This window comes from Bos mutus, chromosome 1 (assembly GCF_027580195.1).
Source record: "Bos mutus isolate GX-2022 chromosome 1, NWIPB_WYAK_1.1, whole genome shotgun sequence".
Taxonomy (NCBI): Eukaryota; Metazoa; Chordata; class Mammalia; order Artiodactyla; family Bovidae; genus Bos; species Bos mutus.
In genome coordinates, this window is record NC_091617.1 from 104,910,346 (window position 1) to 104,929,419 (window position 19,074).

The window sequence follows — 19,074 nt, forward strand, 5'->3', positions numbered from 1 at the left end:
ATCCAACCAGTCCATCCTAAAGGAGATCAGTCCTGAATATTCATTGGAAGGACTGATGTTGAAGCGGAAACTCCAATCCTTTGGCCACCTGATGTGAAGAACTGACTCATTTGAAAAGACCCTGATTCTGGGAAAGATTGCAGGTGGGAAGAGAAGGGGATGACAGAGGGTGAGGTGGTTGGATGGTATCACCGACTCAATGGACATGAGTTTGAGTAAACCCGGGGAGTTAGTGATGGACAGGGAGGCCTGGTGTGCTGCAGTCCATGGGGTCGCAAAGAGTCAGACACAAATGGGCGATGGAACTGAAGTGATACTCTCTCTGACATAATTCAGATGGACAAAAATGCTACAATGGTCAGGACAAGATGCAGAGCCCTAGAACTCATCACTAAAGTCCTACTCACCATAAGTGAGTAAAAAACTCACCTACTTTATAAAATGCTTCACCAATTACAAAACAATTTCACAAATATCATTTCATTTAATTCTTATAATTCACCTGTGAAAAAAATATTATCATCATTCTATTGTGCTTGTGCTCAGTCATGTATGACTCTGTAGCCCCATGGACTGTAACCCGCCAGGCTCCTCTGTCCATGGAATTTTCCAGTCAAGAACACTGGAGTGTGTTGCCAGGTCCTCCTCCAGGGGATTTCCCAATCCAGGGATTGAACGCGTGTCTCTTCTGTCTCCTGCACTGGCAGGCAGATTCTTTACCACTAGCACCACCATTCTATACACAAGGCCAGAGCTTCAGAAAGACTATCTGACTTGCCTGATGTGATACAGCTAATAAATGACAAAACAGGAAACAAGCCTTAGAGCTTCTGTCTCTGCTTCAAGTGCTTTGTCAAAGAAGAATGTTTAAATACAATGATTAACTAATATTTTTCCTTTTCCCCTCATATAGATATCAACAGAGACTAATTAAAATCATGAAATATTTTTTCTATAAATAAAATCTAGTGTTTTTGTTTATAGAAAATATAGAAAACCCAGAAACCTAGTGTTTAAAGCAGATTAAAAGCAGTCTATCCTGATATAAGTGAGATGGGGGCTCTTAGATTCTCTCTCTTGTCCCACCTGGGGCCTCCCTTCAACCCCATCATAGATAGTAATGTGGTACCTTATAATCCTCAGAGTACATTGGGAGTCACTAGTCAATGGCATGTCCTCAAACTGTAACCTTCTCTAAAACTAAATTTTAAAATAAGGCTGGTTTCTGATACCTTGTTTTTATTAATATAATACATTCTAGAATTCTGTGGGAGATCATCTCTCTAAGGTTTAAAGACCTTTTATATAGAATAGAATTGTTTTAAAGTTTGAAGTCATCTTTGAGTTTATTTAATTCAAATCTTAATTTCACAGATGAAGAAACTGCAACCCAGAGAGGAGAAGTAATACACACAGAATCATTCCCCAGGGGAAACAAGGACAAGACCCCAGACCTGGACTCTCCTAGGTACGTAAATTCTTCTGGTTATATCATGGAGTATTGTTTTTAGAAATCTGCCCTTTTTCCTTAGAAGATGACATCTTTAATGAGATAAAGTTTCTGGTTCTCACTTAAGCAACCATGAAACATTTACGATATATTTGATTTTACAAAGGCACTTAAGATATATAGGACTGAAATGTGCAATTAGCTTTAATAATGAGGCTTTGAAACAGTGGTTCTTAACTTACAGACATTACAGGCTCCTTTGAAGTGGGCTTCTCTGATGTCTCAGATGGTAAAGAATCTGCCTGCAATGCAGGAGACACAGGTATGATTCCTTAGGTTAGGAAGATCCCCTAGAGAACAGAGTGGCTACCAACTCCAGCATTCTTGGCCTGGAGAATTCCATGGACTGAGGAGCCTGGCGGGCTACTGTCCATGGGGTCGCAAAGACTCAGACATGACTGAGGGACTAGCACTTTGAAATGGATATCAAAAAATGTCTATGCAAAATTTGAAAACATTTCAAGGGGTTCATAGATTCCACATCCTCCCCCCTCGCACACACAGCAAGTTATTGGCCTCCTGGTTAAGAACCGCTGGCCAATTCTAGTACAAATGCCAAGGTAAGGATTACATAGCACCAGCTACTATCTTATTTATGGGTCTGCTGGTTAAAGCTGCTCTGTTTCTGCATCCTTCATTTTTTATTTAAATGGAGCACTGTCTTATCCTGGAAGACTTCTGATACAAGAAAGGAGTAAATGTTTCAATAAGTTCTCAGTTAACCAAATTAAGAGAGAAATTTGATAAAATAAAAACATTTTCATAAAAAATGTTAATGCAAGTAAGGCTAGTCAATCTTCATATGGGACATTCATTTTCTTTCAACTTATTTTATTTTTAAGAAACAAAGAAAAGGAAATGGAGTGGAAAAAGCCTTGACTACCACTGGCCACATACCCACTTTTATTAAATCTGTGTTGTAGTGGTTTAGTTTCTAAGTCATGTTTGACTCTTGTGACCCCATGGTCTGTAGCTCACCAGGCTCCTCTGTCCATGGGATTTCCCAGGCAAGAATACTGAAATAGATTGCCATTTCCTTCTCCAAAGTTCACACATTTTGCCTTGAAATGATCTCATTCTCATTTATTCTTTGCCTGGTATTCATAGCCTCAGCAATAATATATTAGTGTAGCATATAATAATCGTAACAGTTAACATTCACTTAGGCCTTCTTTCTATGTTTTATTCTAAATACTTTACACCTTTTAATAGTCCCAGAAATTGTATGAATGAAGTTCTACTATCAGTCCTTTTTTTCTAGTAGAGGAAATTGAGTCTGAAGGATTGAGCAACTTAGCCAGGGCCAAACCCAGAGAGGATCCAGAGATAGGCCTCATAAACACTCACCACCCTGCCTCTTGGCAGTATTCTCACCTGGATTCTCACCCAGCTCCTCACGTGGTCACTGTGAGACTTTGGGCCTCAATTTCTTCATCATAAAATAGGAATCATTTAAGTTAAACATTTAGCCAGTGCCTGCCACAGTGCTACTTAATAAATGCTGTTTCTGTTCCCTAAAGAGAATTCCACATGATACGATTCTAGTACCTTTAAGGAAGAGATCTGAATTCATTTCCTAGGGCTGCTGTAACACTGGACCACAGTGTCAGTGACTGAAAGCAAGAAAATTATCCTCTGATAGTTCTGGAGGCTAGAAGTCTGAAATCAATGTATCAGCAGGGCTGCAACCCCTCTAAAGACTCTAGGGGACATTCTACTTTTCTTCTTTCAGCTTCTGATGGCTTATTGGCTTATGGCTACATAATTCCAATCTCTGCCTGTCTTCACTAGCCCTCGCTTCCATGCCTGTCTTCTGAGGACACTTGTCATTGGATTTATCTTAAATCCAATGGCCTGGGTAATCTAAGATGAGCTTTTGCAGAGATCTATAACTGAATTACTTCCACAAAGACACTTTTCCCAAATAAAGTTATATTCACAGGTTTTTGGATGTGGATGTATCTTTTGCAGGGTCACCATTCAACCTACTACAATGTCTTAACACAAATATTTTTCTGTCTTGGCAGATTTCCTCTGGTATTCTTGACAAACAAGCCCATATTTTCTCAAAGAGGGCAAAGAATGTTTCATCTCATCCAGTTTGAGCCTATAGTTAAATTGGTAACAAATCTATTGGTTGAAATATTTTTCTTAATATGCCCAGTTGCCATTAGCCTTCTCCTTGAGAATCAACAATGTTCTTAGGAAACAAACAATTGTTACTTATTTAGAAGAATAATCTTGGAGCTCAGCCCTTTTCTGCTTTTCACTAGAAGCATGCAGGTACCCACACACCTGGGAGCAGGTGAAGGAGAATGAAGCCAGCATAATATGTCCATACCATTCTGCCCAGAAGAATGAGGAATCCACTAGGCTAAATTGGCACTGATGCTTCTTTCTTTTAGTATCTAACTTAAGTTACTCACTTCTAAGTATCAGATTACAAAATCTAATTAATTTAATCGCCTAAAAGCAATGATGTCTTGACATAACTCTATAACTCCTGCCCCTCCATTCTCAACTCTCCCTATCCCACCCTAGAAACTGACCTACATTGTTAACCAACCCAGTAGGGAAATCTCCCCTGAGCTGGGGGTTAGCAGAGAGAACATCTCGACAATGCTGTATCTATCTCCATGAGCCTTGGAGTCAGCCTAGCTCTCCATTCGTTTTCTTAAAAGCAGTGATAACTGAGGTACAGAAGCAAGTCAGGTGAGGGCAGTAAAAGGGTATTGAAAAAAAAGCGAAAAACCAGTAAGAGTATCTTACTATTCTCACAAAGAAATCACACCTATGCAAGTTCAATGTTACTAGTTACCAAAAAATTGAACTCATCACCAAAAGCTTTCCAGATAATGCAATACGATGTAAAGAATAAGCCAGAAGAATGAGGAAAAGAAAGAGGAGAAGGAGGAAGAACAGAAAAATAAAAGCAATTGAAAGTTTTATGAGTAAATCTATTCAATGTCATCCAAAAAATTGCCCCCAAAGGACCAAAAAAAAAAAAAAAACACCAGAAAATTAGTACTAGAAAATCCTATTGGAAGAGTCTTAGTTGACCAACTGCTTATGCAACCAGATTTCCTTTGGCGGAACACTGGGAACAAATGCTTCACAAGTATGCTTTTGACAAATCAGTATTGTAGTAACTCAACCTTCCTTGCCTTCAGATCTTCCTTGGGAAAAAAAGTCTTCTATTTCTGAAGACAAATCGAATATAATGGCAATAGGCAGGGATGAGATAAAGGCTTGATTTTTTGTGCTTCAGGTTTCTAGCTCCTAAGGAAACTGAGTCCTTAGAAACAAACAGTAAGCGGGTATTTCCTTTACCAAAGTATAGGTTTGATGGTGAAGACCTGGGGATGAAAAGAGAAAGTCAGAATTGTTATGATGTTCATGGCACATAGTTGCCAGTAAAGAGGTCTGTAATGACAGTAGAAAGGTAATAGCTTTAGTCAAATGATTTAGCCACTTTTCCGCTTACTTTTAAATATTCTGGGTTTGGGAGTCTTATGAGCCTCTTATTTCACAGTCTTGTCAAAAGCAGGTAAGCATATCACAGAATTTATAATTCCCACAAGTACTGTAGGAAATTAAACCATGAAAATTTCACAGATGCCAAGAATCAGCCTAAATAGATCAACCCTCCTCTCAGAAGATTCTTTGCATTTCAGCAGTTTCCAATTTTCCTCTTATACCCTGAAAGCCAAGGAGAGGAAAACCCCAACTGGGACTTTAAAATGATTATTTGAAGATATTTTAGGGTTATTCATTTATTCAATTACAGATGGTCCATCCAAGCAATTTTGCTAGACTAGTAGAGCCCCAATACAAATTGAGACTCTCAATGGCTTTTAAAAGATATTGTTGTGAGTATTTTTAACGTATCTTGAAAAACTGAAATTTCATACCCAATGAACAAGTCCCAATTTCTCCCTTTCTCCAGCCCCTGGTAATCACTATCCTACTTTGTTTGCTTGAGTTTGACCACTCCAGATATCTCAGATAAGTGAAATCATACAGCATTTGTCTTTTTGTGACTAGTTTATGTCACTTGGCATAATATCCTTGAGGTTCATCCTTGTTACAGCATGTGTCAGAATTTCTTTACTTTCTAAAGATAAATAATGTTCCATTGTAGGTATATGCTATTAATACATTTTGTTTATCCATTCATCTGCCAATAGACATTTGGATTGCTTTTTGGCTATTGTGAATAATGTGCTTTAACATGTGTGTACATTTAATGACATTTAAAAATGACTGTTCGTGTCTTTAAGTCAACTGTTAGTGTTGTAGCTGTATTCACGTTTTACTTCTAAAAACAAAAAACAAATTGGTAACCTTGGGAACAATATCTGCAGAATGAAAATACAACCCAGAAGCTGTATTTTTCTTTCTTTTTTTTTAATAAAACAATAAAGAGGTTCATCCTAAGAAGTGACATTAGAGTTAAAAAGTTGGTCCAGAAGTCCTACTCTCCATTCCAAGGCTTTTTTTTTTTTTTTTGTCCTCACATGGCTTGCAGAATCTTAGTTTCCTGACCAATAACAATCCAGACATGGTGAAATCACAGCATCGTAACCACTGGACCATCAGGGAATACCCTCTGCCCTGTTCCTGTATGAGTCGATGACAGGATCCCAGGAATAACTATATCATCCCCTATTACAAGTTTCTCTTCCTATTCATAACATCTACTCAGCATTAATATATGTACTGCTTTTTTTTCTTGGTTTTATTATGTGCATCACCTTTTTAATAGCCACATGACATTGAAATTGATCTAATCTGAATTTTGTATTTCCTAGATGATTATGAAATTTTCTCTTAAAATGAAATTCCAAATTTCCTTTCCCAGAGAGAAGTCCTTCATTCATAAATTTCTCTAGAGTCTGTGATAAAATGTGAGACAGCAAGGACTGCTTTGAAATTAGTATTTCAACACACACTGTGTTGCCCAGTGGCCTCAACTGATAGTTGGACTAGAAATACGTGTTTTCTATTGTTTTGCTTTTGTTGGTCTTAATGGAAATTGGAAGCCAAAAATTTGGTTCCACAAAAATACTCTACTGTTGTGTATTACTCAAACTAACACCACACCACCAACAACTGGGCTAAATTGTTGTCGAGACATTTTCCTCTTAGTATACTATTTCAGTAACTCACTTCTAAGTATAAGACTATAAAACTGAGTAACTTAGCTGCCTAAAAGCAGAAACATGCTTCAACTTACAATTGTTTATTTCTTCCTCTTCGAGGAGTCTATAAATTGTCCATCTAATTCATGAAAGTATAAAGAAAGTTCCTTAATTGCCCTATAGTTATTTGATTTGCTTCTCACAAACTTTTAAGGTTTTTTTGTTTTTGTTTTTTAAAGCTCCCTCTGAAGACCTGGACTTCAAATCCATCACTTCTGGTCTGATATCCAATATTCACCTTGGTATCTGACTTGCCAAAGGGTGACTGGAGAGTATTTTAAGATGAAAAGGAAATTCTCCAGAAAATGTTAAGCAAAAATAGAACCTTCTGTGGGATAAAGAAAAAACTGGAGTCACCCACAGAAAACTTAGAGCCAAACTTAGAGGAAGTCAATAAATGATTATGTCTGATTCTTACACAGACACAATGTGAGCTTTTCCTTTAATAATACAAATTTGTACCTCTGTCAATCACATTGTGTTCATGTAAAGAAGCAGTTTGTGGTTAGGTCCCTAAGATACGAACAATGACACAAGCTTATGCAACACACAGTCCACACAACGGTTTGTGGTGGCCCTGCCCAAAACACATTTAAAAATTGTGTGACGATTATAACACCTTTCAAGTAATGGTTTGCAGCGATGGCTATATATGTGTGTTGTTTTATTATAAGTTCTTAACGTACTAGGCAATTCATCTAGCAAACATAAATAGGAATGAGGTTTTTCCCCCAAGCACTCCATTGTTGAGGTGACCATTATAGGCTATTCTATGAAGAATCTTTGACGCTAAATTATAATTTAATAAAATCTTGCAAATAGTTTAAAGTTGTACCAATCCACAAGGAACAATAACAAACATCTATTACTATGACTCTTACAAATATTCCTAAAGAACTCACAAACTATGCCTATATTCCTTACTACATCACTGAGACAGACAGAGAAAATTACCAATTATCTCCATTTCACATAGAGAGGCTGTGACACAGAAAGACTTTGGAACTTTCTCAAAGACACAAAGTAATGAATGAATTAAGAGAAATAAAGAGAAAAATAGATGAATAGAAAAAAAGCTGTAATACACTTCAGATCTTCAGGTGTTTTCATCCTGGAATTATTCCCATTAGAACCACTTTTCTACCTACCGATCTTAAATTGTTACTCACCTAGAATACTCCCTTGTAAAAAGTCATTTTAATGGGATTTAAGACAACTTTAGAAGTGTTTTTATTTCCCCCACAGAGTCCATGAGCTTTGAACAGTACTAGAAAATTAAAAAGCATTTGTCATAATAAAAAAAATTAGTACCAACTCCCTTCCATCTTACAAAAAACAGATTACACTGAATTTGACAGTACTTAGAAAACAGTATGTCTAAAACTCATTGCCTGAAAGCAGATAATGAGAATTCATAAGTTCCTTTTATGGGCCCACATTGTGCTACGGAAATATTAAATAAATACAAGTGTGGTCCCTGTGCTTCACAACCTTACAATTCAGTAAGTCAGTCAGTCAGCCAACCAGCTCATGAGCTGGTATATAAGTATCCCACATTCCAGACATTGGGGATAGAGAGATGACTGTGGCATATCCTCAGTATTCAAAGACCCCATAGTCTAATGGGGAAACATTGTATTGAATATGTGGCTAATTATAATACAGTATAATTGCTACAATGGTAACCCATAGAAGAAAGCAATATACATTCCTTGGGAAAGGTAGTCTCCTGAGAATGTTTCGTAGAAGAAAGAATATAGGAACTACATCTTGAAAACAAATAAGATTTTCTCTAAAAGAAAAAATATTTCTAGAAAAGAAAAGCAGGTGAACACAGAAGCTTAAGAGTGAATGGCATTTAGCAGGAAAGTTCAGAGAGCTGGAGGTCTTAGATGAATGCTTCATTTCATAGAAAATGGAGAGCTATGGAAGGGTTTCAAGCAGAAAAATAAATCTGTTATTTTAGAAAGTTAATTCCAGCAACCGCATGGAAGAGTGTAAGGTGAAAAGGAGACAAGTGGTAGATGGGCTATTACATTAGTCCAAACAAGAGATGAAGAGTCCACAGCACTGCCCAAGAAAATTTTTAGCAGTGATGGAAATATTCTGTATCTGTGCGGTCCAGTATGCTAGCCATGAGCCACATGCGGCTACTGAGCACTAAAATTTTAAATTGCCACATGTGGCTAGTGTTTGCCAAACTGGACAATGCAAAGACATCTTGAGTTAAACCTTAAAGGAGAGTTTTTCCAACTGCAGGTTGCAATTGGTGGGTTAAGAAATTGATGTGGTAGGGAGTTCTCCGGTGACCCAGTGGTTAGGATTCTGGGCTTTCACTGCCATGTCCCAGGTTGGATCCCTGGTCGGGTAATTGAGATCCTACAAGCTGTGCAGCACAGCCCCCCAAAAATTGATGTGGTAGTTCACAACTGGTATTTTGTAATGAAAGAAGACAATAACACAGAAGACAGCAGAAGAGAAATGAGTGGAGTAGAACAGAATAGGAGATAAAATGTCAGCACGCCCTGAAGAGTATTATTTTGAGAGATGTTTATTTCAGTTAAAGGTATATGTATGGGTGTGTACCATGGATCACAGTGTAAAGTGCACTTTTATATTGTGTTTGAAAATGTTTGAAAGTCAGTCTTTTGTGGAAGGCTATTATTTAGCTACATTCAGAGTTATGAGGAAGAGATTTCCAGACAGGAAGGACAGCATAAGCAAAATTCACTGGAGTTTGGAGTAAAGATAACTGGATGTTTTAGGACTTTTTTTTTTTTTTTTTTTTTGCTTTTGTTAGAACATTAGAATATTTTGAACATTTTTAGACCTACAGAAAAATTGAGACAATAATACAGTGAATTACCATATGCCCTGCACTCAGCTTCTGCTATCAGCATCTTACATGAGTATGACGTGTTACAATTAATGAGCCAGTGTTGATATGCTATTATTAAAGCCAATACATTACTCAAATTTACTTTGTTTTTAGCTAAAATCCTTTTCTTTCTTCAGGACTCCATCTAGGCTAAAATACTACATTTAGTTGTCATGTTTCCTTAGGCTGCTTTGGGCTGTGACAATTTTTCTGTTTTTGCCTATTTCTGATGACCTTGAGAGTTTTAAGTGCTAAGAATTTTAAGGGCAGGCATTTTGTAAGAGGCTCTTCTGTTGAAAATTTGCCTGGTGTTTTTTCTCATGATTAGACTGAGGCTGTGAATTTGGGAGAGGAAGACAGTAGAAAAGTGCCATTTTCATGCCATGATATCATGGATACCTACTGTCAGCCTGAGTTATCACTGCTGATAGTGGCCTTGATCAGCTGACTGAGCTTATCAGTCTCCTCCTCTGTAAATTTACTCTCTTTTATCACCATTTTCACACTGTAGTCTTTGGAAGGAAATCACTCTGCTCCTCTAAATGAATTAGTTAATTAAAGGAAGGCTTCAACTTGAGTCAGTCACATTGAGCTCTTTCTAAAGAAAGCTACTTCCAAGTACAGACACAATCTCTTTTTAGATACAGCATCTCCCTCTGCGGCAGCAGGCAAGATACTTTTCCCACTTCTCAGGTTTTCAGGTTCCAAATATGAAGCACAGAAAAAGCTGAGTGATTGACGTAGAATTCCAAAATAAGTTGGGAAGGAGTTAGCCCACGATCAATTGTAGATCCTTCTGACTTTTCTCTTTAGCCCCAGATTCTGACATTTTAGAAGGAGATTTAAACCACAATGTGTTAGGTCCCACACCCACCTAAGGAGGGAAGATTCATTTTTTAGCCAATGTTTAGAAAGGAAAATCCCTTTCTTAGAAAATCCAATCATTTGGAGTACTTTCTTTAGGCAGAGGAGGGCTGCAGGATCAAGTCTTTTGCAGTGTTCCCAAGGTAAACACCGCCCTGACAAATCATCAAGTACTCATCTTTCATTGTGGTTGCCTAACTTTTTACCACGTCCATTCCCATGGAGAGATCCAAAACCAAAAAGCCTCCTGAGCAAGCCCAGCCTCTACTTTTGTCCCCACTCTGAAGGTTCCTTTAACAGTGTTCTCATTTTGTGACTCATGTATGACATGGGTTTATGCGAGCATATGGGTTTTTTTATTGCTCTATTTATTCTAACCTTCTTCTCTGCTCAGGCCAGAAGAAAGTTTTGTCCCTGACTAATGTGGATCCCAAGTCCCAGGACTTCTCCCTTTCATTGTGAGAGACGAGATTAAAACTTACCTTTCCTCACTGTATACAATCTAGTGAGAGAAAAATCACTCAGTGATCATATTCAGAAATAAAAAAATCATTTGGAAATTAAAAATAGCCACTAACTCTCCAATCAGTTATGACATAACTTCTTAGGGAAATTCCAAGTCCTCCTGTTTTCTACTGTCACTGTGTCCCCATTCATTCCCTGGATTCCCTGCAGGAATCTCTCTCTCCGTCTGGTTCCCAAGACTCTCTTAATCATTCTCTAATACACTTTCTCCCAGCTTTTTCTTCCCTCAACTTGGCAAAACTCCACTTTGGGTCTTTTATCCATGCTAAGTTGTACACTGCTAACAGTAACCTTGGCTTTTGCCAGTTCCCAGTAATATCTGCAATATGTGGGCATTCAGACCTTTATTTGACTGAAAGAGAATCTGGGGTTTCAGGAGTCTTGAGTAAGAGAAGAGTAGAATCTGGGGAAATTGAGAGAAGGTGGGGCTTAAGTTCTTCCAGATACCTACACACTTGATACCAATGTCCTTGCTCAACTTTGAATCTTTGAAGATCACAGAAACCCTCCACTGGAATGTCTACTTCTTTCATCCAACATCAGTTCACAAAACACAGGGTATTCACCACCTGGAATAATCTAGTCACTTTAATTCAGTTTGACAAACCAATTTGACGTCAAGCAATTTAATATCCATTTAATGTTTAGCCTCATAGGCTTGACACTTTTCTTTAAAATTAATGACTGGGTCTAGGGGATTCTACTGGAGAAGGCAATGGCACCCCACTCCAGCACTCTTGCCTAGAAAATCTCATGGATGGAGGAGCCTGGTGGGCTACAGTCCATGGGGTCGCTAAGAGTCAGACATGACTGAGCGACTTCACTTTCATTTTTTCACTTTCATGCATTGGAGAAGGAAATGGCAACCCACTCCAGTGTTCTTGCCTGGAGAATCCCAGGGGCAGGAGAGCCTGGTGGGCTGATGTCTATGGGGTCACACAGAGTCGGACACGACTGAAGTGACTTAGCAGCAGGGGATTCTACAGTCCATCCAGCCACTAACATTCTAGGATTCCACTTTAGCTACTTAACACATGGTAAATATTGTCTAAAATGCATATATGTGGAATATATCCAGCTAAATTATAATTATCATTCTTGGGAACAGTGGCCATGATTGTCTCAGTCACTATGGAATCTCCAGTTCCTAGTGCAATTACCAGGATAGTAGTAAATAAAAAGGAAGGTAGAGAGAGGAAAGTCTTTCTCTGGTTAGATTCCATCTTCCTATCTATGTACTTCTTCCATATACAGATCCCTTTACTTGATGCTTTGCTTGCATTTTTGCTAATCCTCACAGCAACCTTAAACAGAAGGGATTGTTATTTCCATTTACAGATGAGGAACTTGAGGTCCAGAATAATTAAGTAACTGTGCCAAGGTTACATGCCCAGCAAGTGGAGGAGTCAGAACTTGAGCCAGTGCTTAGGCTTAGTCACATATACATACATACATATGCATATATGTATATATACATTTATTTACACACACTTACACATATAAATACACATAGAAATTGAATCACTTCTATACACCTCAAACTAACACAACATTGACAACTATACTTCCATTAAAAGAAAGAAACATTAAAAATCAAATGGCCCAGAGAAAGCTTTTCCTCTGGCCTCACAATCCATCCCTCCAGGCAACAGGGCTGGCCTTTGTCCCACCCCCATTTTTTACCAAGCACTTCACTGACTTTGTGTCCTGAAGGGGCTCCCAGTCCTCCCCACTCACCTGAAGGCATTACGCACAGCTTCAGCTGCTAGAGCCAAACCCATCCAGGCCACTGTACTACTGAACACAAACCACCATGTGCTTAGGCAGTGTCACCTTTGAATGCACAACCTCCTTAAACATTTAAGAGGGTTTTAAAAAATCATCAAGTTTAGAGGAAAAAGTAAAAGGAGGAGGAGGAAGAGAAAGAACAAACTACTTGCTCCCTCTTTTCCATATACAGGAAATCATCTTTTAAAAAACACAATTAAAAACAAGGAGATGCATAGTATGCTTAAATAGAGTAAGCATTTTATGTCTTTTTTTAGCGTTACTAGGATATGCCATCAGGTCTTTAAGGGCAAGTTAATTTCACACTTCACAGTGAAAATTAAGACATTAAGATGTTTGCTGTTATCTAGTTCTAGGTTGGGCTTTCCTGGTGGCTCAGTGATAAAGGATCCTGCCAATGCAGGAGATGCAGAAGATGCGGGTTCAGTTCCTGGTGAAGGAGATCCCCTAGAGAAGGAAATGGCAACCTAATCCAGTATTCTTGCCTGGGAAATCCCATCAACAGAGGAGCCTGGCAGGCTCTAGATCATGGGGTCACAAAAGAGTTGAACACAACTTAGCAACTAAACAACAACAATAACAGTTCCAGGTTACCTGTGGATAATTAATTTCATGCCATTTTTGTCATCTTATTTCCCAAATTCAGCCTGTTTTCCTAACTTGCTTCTTAGCATTTTCCATGCCCTTTCCCCACATTTAGTGCTCATTCCTGGCCCTCATCACTGCATGTTTGCTACGTGGTCCAGTTTGCTGCTGCCAAGAAGAGCATCTTCTGTCTGCAATGCCATTTTGGAATAGATTCCTTTTGAAGCTGTTACTACTCAGAAAAAACCACATAGCAATACTCAAAGTGCAGTTGTTTAATGAATGAATGAATTCTCCTTCCCACATTACTCATCTTAAATTGTCTAAAGTGGTTTTCTTAAATCTTGCATGTTGTCCCATAGGAAATTTAAAAATAGACTCAGTAGGAAGGAAAAACATATTATCTAAGCAAATCTAGAATCTAAATATAGTGTATATTCTAACAATAGGTTGTAGCAGATGGTTTACCAATAATAACCAACTCTTCTCACCTTTTCATGACCAACAGTAAATAGATGATCTTTAAAACTGCATCTCATTAATAAGGGGGAAAATAACCAAAGGAAAACGGGACATCAATGCTTTTTATTGATTCTCCTACTTTGTGAGACTGGAATGAAATGGGACCATAAAAGCATGTCAGAGGTGACAACAGAGAGGGCTGGGAAATGATCCAGGGCACTGTAGAAATGGGTGAGAATACAAAAATTCAATCTTAATCCTTTAAATTGTTAGCAATATGTAACCAAGGCTTTTCCAGGTATCCAGCTTTGGAGTGATGCATGTTGGTATGCTTTAGAGCCGTTGTTTCCTTGATCGTTTGACTTTAACAGCTAAAAACAATGAACACTGACCACCTCAGGGTTTCTATGACTTAGAAATGTGGGCACAAGTGAGCTTAGTGCCTCGGCTCAGGTTCCCTCACAACGGCACAATCAAGGTGTCCACTGGGGCTACTCAAGCAAGAACTTTAATTTTTTAAGAGAAACCAATGGCTAGGCAATTAATTAGTACATTAAAAAATTTTTTTTTAATTAATACATTTTTAAAAGCTACAATGTATAGGGGAAAAAGTCAATGATATTTCTAAAAGAGTGATTTATCTCATTTATAAAAGTAAAAAGAGTAATTGAAAATATTTTAAACAGATTTCCAGTACATGGTTGATTCTGAATGAGTAATTCCTATGGGAGGGCAGAGGCAGAGATTTACTGAAAATTCAAAAGCATTTCAACTTGGCTTTAGAATGCAGGGAAGGCAATGTGTCTATATGAACTTAAAGTCTCATCCTCTCAAACCCACTACAGCATTCCCGTATTAAAAACCTCTGGAGCCCCCTCACTCGTAGGTTCAAGCTTAGGGTGTATGGCCTCACTCTGGTCATTTCCTCCTCTTTAGTTTTCTCATACTCCCAGTCTCCCTCCCCAGATCTCTGTGCTCCATTCACTGCCCCACCCAACCTCCTATCAAACTCCTTCCATCCTCTAACTTTTGAACAAACACAAGTTGATTCCTCTGTCTTGGCCATTCTCCCCACCTGACTTATCTGTTAGACTCACAGTCATCTCTTGGATTTTACCTCAAATATCTCTTCCTCAGAGACATACTTAGGCTGGATTAATTTTCCCACAGCCCCTTTATACATTGCTCCTGTCCTTTAGGGCATAATGTAGTTGATAATTATATATTTACATATATTGTTTGATTGCTACTTGTCTTCCCAACTGGATCAAGCTTCTTAAGGGGAAGATCTGGGCTTCCCTGAGCCATCATTCTGCCACCTTCACCCAGCACAGTCTGGAACTTCATACATGATGAATGGACTCTCACATTCCTAGTCACTTACCTGGCACCACCCTAAACTGTCTAGGTAATGAAGAGGGAGCAAGTATGGGTATCCATGAATGAGATTCTTAAAAATCAAATTTAGTTTGAAACATACAGTTGTCTAATGAAACAGCCTAATAGCTCAAATAGTCATATCTCCTAATTTTCTCTATCAGTCTATCAATGGAAAATCTTGGTTACTTGGATAATATTATTCACTAAAATTATCACTCCTTCTGTCACTCATTTTCTCTAAGACCTTTGACCTTTGCTCTTTCTCTGCAACTAGAGTTAGGAATGAAGAACACTGGAGGTAACTCCTCACTGAAGTCCACCTGCCACGGCAATGCATTTATATCTAATTACTTAGTTCCCTACTCCGGCTTCTAGAAAAGATGAGAGGCTCACTTTTCTTTTCATAGGAAAGTAAAAACAACTTCAGTTTCTATTATCTACTTATTTGGATTATTCTGACCATTATTACAAATAATCATGACCTAGTAACACAAAGGCTTTCCCATTTTAAGTTTTGTGGAAATTATCCTTATCAGAAAGGGTTGCTGCTGCTGCTGTTGCTAAGTCGCTTCAGTCGTGTCCGACTCTGTGCGACCCCACAGACGGAAGCCCACCAGGCTCCTCCATCCCTGGGATTCTCCAGGCAAGAACACTAGAGTGGATTGCCATTTCCTTCCCCAGTGCAGGAAAGTGAAAAGTGAAAGTGAAGTCACTCAGTCGTGCCTGACTCGTAGCGACCCCATGGACTGAAGCTCACCAGGTTCCTCCATCCATGGGATTTTCCAGGCAAGAGTACTGGAGTGTGTTGCCATTGCCTTCTCCAATCAGAAAGGGTTACTTATTATCAAAGCCAAGCTATTGAAAGTCAGCAATAGCAAACTGTATCCCACTTAGGTCCAGACTGAGTCATCTCTATTTTTTTTTAAGTTAGTTACATGTTGTTCATTTATTTACTTATTTGTTCAGCAAGTATTCACTGATGACTGTCTTTATGCTAGGCCTTAGGATCATGAGAATCTCCCCATAACCTGAGGAGTCCACGGTCTTATGCAGCAAAAATATCTTGCTTTTACTCAAATGAGAATCAAAAAAAAGAGAAATACGTTCATGTCAGAACATAGGAATGATCTTCAAAAGATGTAACTGTGATTTGAATAGTAAAAGTCATCAAGGTGGACTTAGATGATGTGGCACCATGATATTCTCAGGAATAAGCAGAACAAGCACAGGTCAGCTTATATATACAAGGACATCCACCATGTCTATGGGTGTCTGATGGCCTTCCTTCTAGGAAGTTTTAACTGTGATCCTATCCGAGGGCCAGCAAAACATTCTTTTGGCTTTCATAAGTTCTCTACCCCCAAACCAAATGACCACCCAAAGGTACACTTTCGGCTTCCCCTTTGTTTCCGAGGTTCTAAGACCAACCACATGTCAAGTGCCTCGCTAGAAAGACTCATAGGACTCAGCATATATTCATACTCACAGCTAAGGTTTATTGTAGCAAAATGATGAACAACAGGATCAGCAAGGAAGAGAGACATGGGCAGAGTCTGAAGAAATCCATATATAGGCTTCAGATGTTCCCTCCCTCCCATGAGTGGACACCCAGAGCGTGCTTCTTTCTTTACCAACAAAAAGTACCATGATACATGTCAAGTTTCTGCCCAGGGCAGCCCATTAGAGACTCAGCACCAAGATTTTTACTGGGGCTGGCTATATGGACACTCTCTGCCTGGCAATTACAAAAATTCCAGGCTCCCAGAATAAAGCAGGTGTTCACCATAAATTACAGTGTTTACACAGTCTGGGCATGGTGAATCATCCTTATCCATTAGGGAATGAAGAGAACATTCCAAAAACCAAGTTCCCAGATGCCAGCCAGGGGCCCTTCTAAAGATAGCGGCCTCAGGCTTGCTGTATTAACTCTTTCCCACATACTATTTTTTAAACTTCTTCTTACAAAATATAATCGTAGGAAATAGAAAATTCATGTTTATTTCTCTCGATGTACAGAGCTAAATAAAATGTGGTTAGCCTCAATTGTAAATACTACTATCACTAGAATTATTACTAGCATTAATGATTTTTAGATAAATATTACTGTTAATAATATTGCTATTAATTCTAGTAGTAATTATTAGTAGTAATGACAATATTATTAATTCTTATGATTAACATGCTGTGTATTATATCCATGTAATATTCCTATTAGTAATTCACTCAATGATCATTAACCTTCTTTGAAAATTTTTAACATGCTGAGATCATGAAAATCTAAGGAGATTCTGTGTTCAGTGCCTTATTCATGTTTTGTTCTAATCTGTTACCTTTTTTTAACAGGACAGACTTTCTGCAGCTTGAAGGAACCAGCCATGGATTTCAAGCGTGTGAAGGACTACTTATCCTGGCTCTACTATCAATATCAAATCATTAGCTGCTGTGCTGTCTTGGAGCCTTGGGAGCAATCTATGTTCAATACCATCATACTAACCATCTTTGCTATGGTAGTGTACACTGCCTATGTTTTTATCCCAATCCACATTCGCCTGGCTTGGGAATTTTTCTCCAAAATGTGTGGCTATCACAGTACAATTTCTAATTGATCTTTTCTGCATTCTGCAAACTGGCATTGCATATGTGTATGCTGCTTCCAACGCATTGATTTAGGTGAATACTGTGGCTTCTTTCACTGTCTAACCTCAAAAGCTCTCCCCTCTCTATGCAGTCTTAGATCCTGCCTGAAATTTGAGATAGATGTCTCTTTAGGTTCTTTTATACACACCATGTTGTGCATCAGACCATGGATAACACAGTGACCTTACCTCACGTACCATATTCTTTCAACTTAAATCTATGAGTTCAGATTTTGTTTTTAATTGGTAAATTGCCTATAAGCTTTTTCTGGAAAAATAGGCTCATAAGAGATCTATCAGAATCATATTTAAAATGCTCCCTTGATACCTATTCTATAGTGAAGGATATATTTTTTAAAAATTTGTTCATAAGCTACAAAGTATCCTATCTTTATTTACAATATACAAAAAGATCTGAATAAATTATATAGACCCCTAAAGTCTTATTTTCTAGAAACCTGCTGATACCTAAAATTCTTTTCCTTCAAGTGCATAAGAATTGAAGGCATTGGTTTAAGGCAATTAACTCCTTTCAGACATGTTTCATGAATTGTTTCAAATGTCTCTAAAAGTCTGGCTTTATAACAGTTTAAAATCAACAATGTTGATTTTAGATAACACAGTAAGTATTATAAAACAAAATAATTTTAAGCATAAGAAAAAATACATAATCAAAGTAAATTCAGATGTTGTGATTGTGATGCTGCCTTGCCTTGCATGATGCTGGGGGAAAAGAGACAAGAAATTGCATCCTTTCTGTGCTTTCACTCAGTGGAGAGGGGGGTAGGGATCATATATTGGGCTACGGGAAGAAAAGCTAATAAATAGGCTGGAAGTAATATTCTACCAGCAGGAACTCGACAGCTTCAGTTAAATGCTTTGATATAGTGGCTCCTTTGCAGAGCAAAAACAAGATTTATTAAATTTCCTTCAAAGTGTTTATCTTAGAAACAAATACAAGTTTTTAATTATACTGTTGAGTCAAATGTGAATGCCAAAGAACAAACCTTGCAGTTTTCCTTTCCTCTCAATAAATATTAATGTTAGTAATTCTGGAGGGTAAAAATATAAATAGTTTTTGGACAATATTTGCACCTTTCTTTGTGTTATGAAAGAAAATTTCAAGGAGAACTAGAGGGAAAGATGTTTGGCATGCCAAATTACCTTGCATGTTTGTTAAAAAACAAAAACGTGTTTTGAAGATAAAACAGATCTGAACATGTATTTGTTGATTTTTGCAAAATA

The 19,074-nt window shown here is 38.1% G+C and overlaps 1 protein-coding gene across 1 annotated transcript in view; it reads left to right on the forward strand.

Annotated features, from left to right (window-relative positions):
* Positions 1 to 19,074, forward strand: part of SPTSSB (serine palmitoyltransferase small subunit B) — a 30,461-nt gene extending 11,387 nt beyond the window's left edge. Inside the window, exons 3-4 of the mRNA XM_005888127.2 lie at positions 1,375 to 1,468; positions 17,537 to 19,074. Of these exons, the coding sequence (XP_005888189.1) occupies positions 17,569 to 17,799 (231 nt within the window). The 5' untranslated portion in view covers positions 1,375 to 1,468; positions 17,537 to 17,568 and the 3' untranslated portion in view covers positions 17,800 to 19,074. The remainder of the gene's footprint in view (positions 1 to 1,374; positions 1,469 to 17,536) is intronic.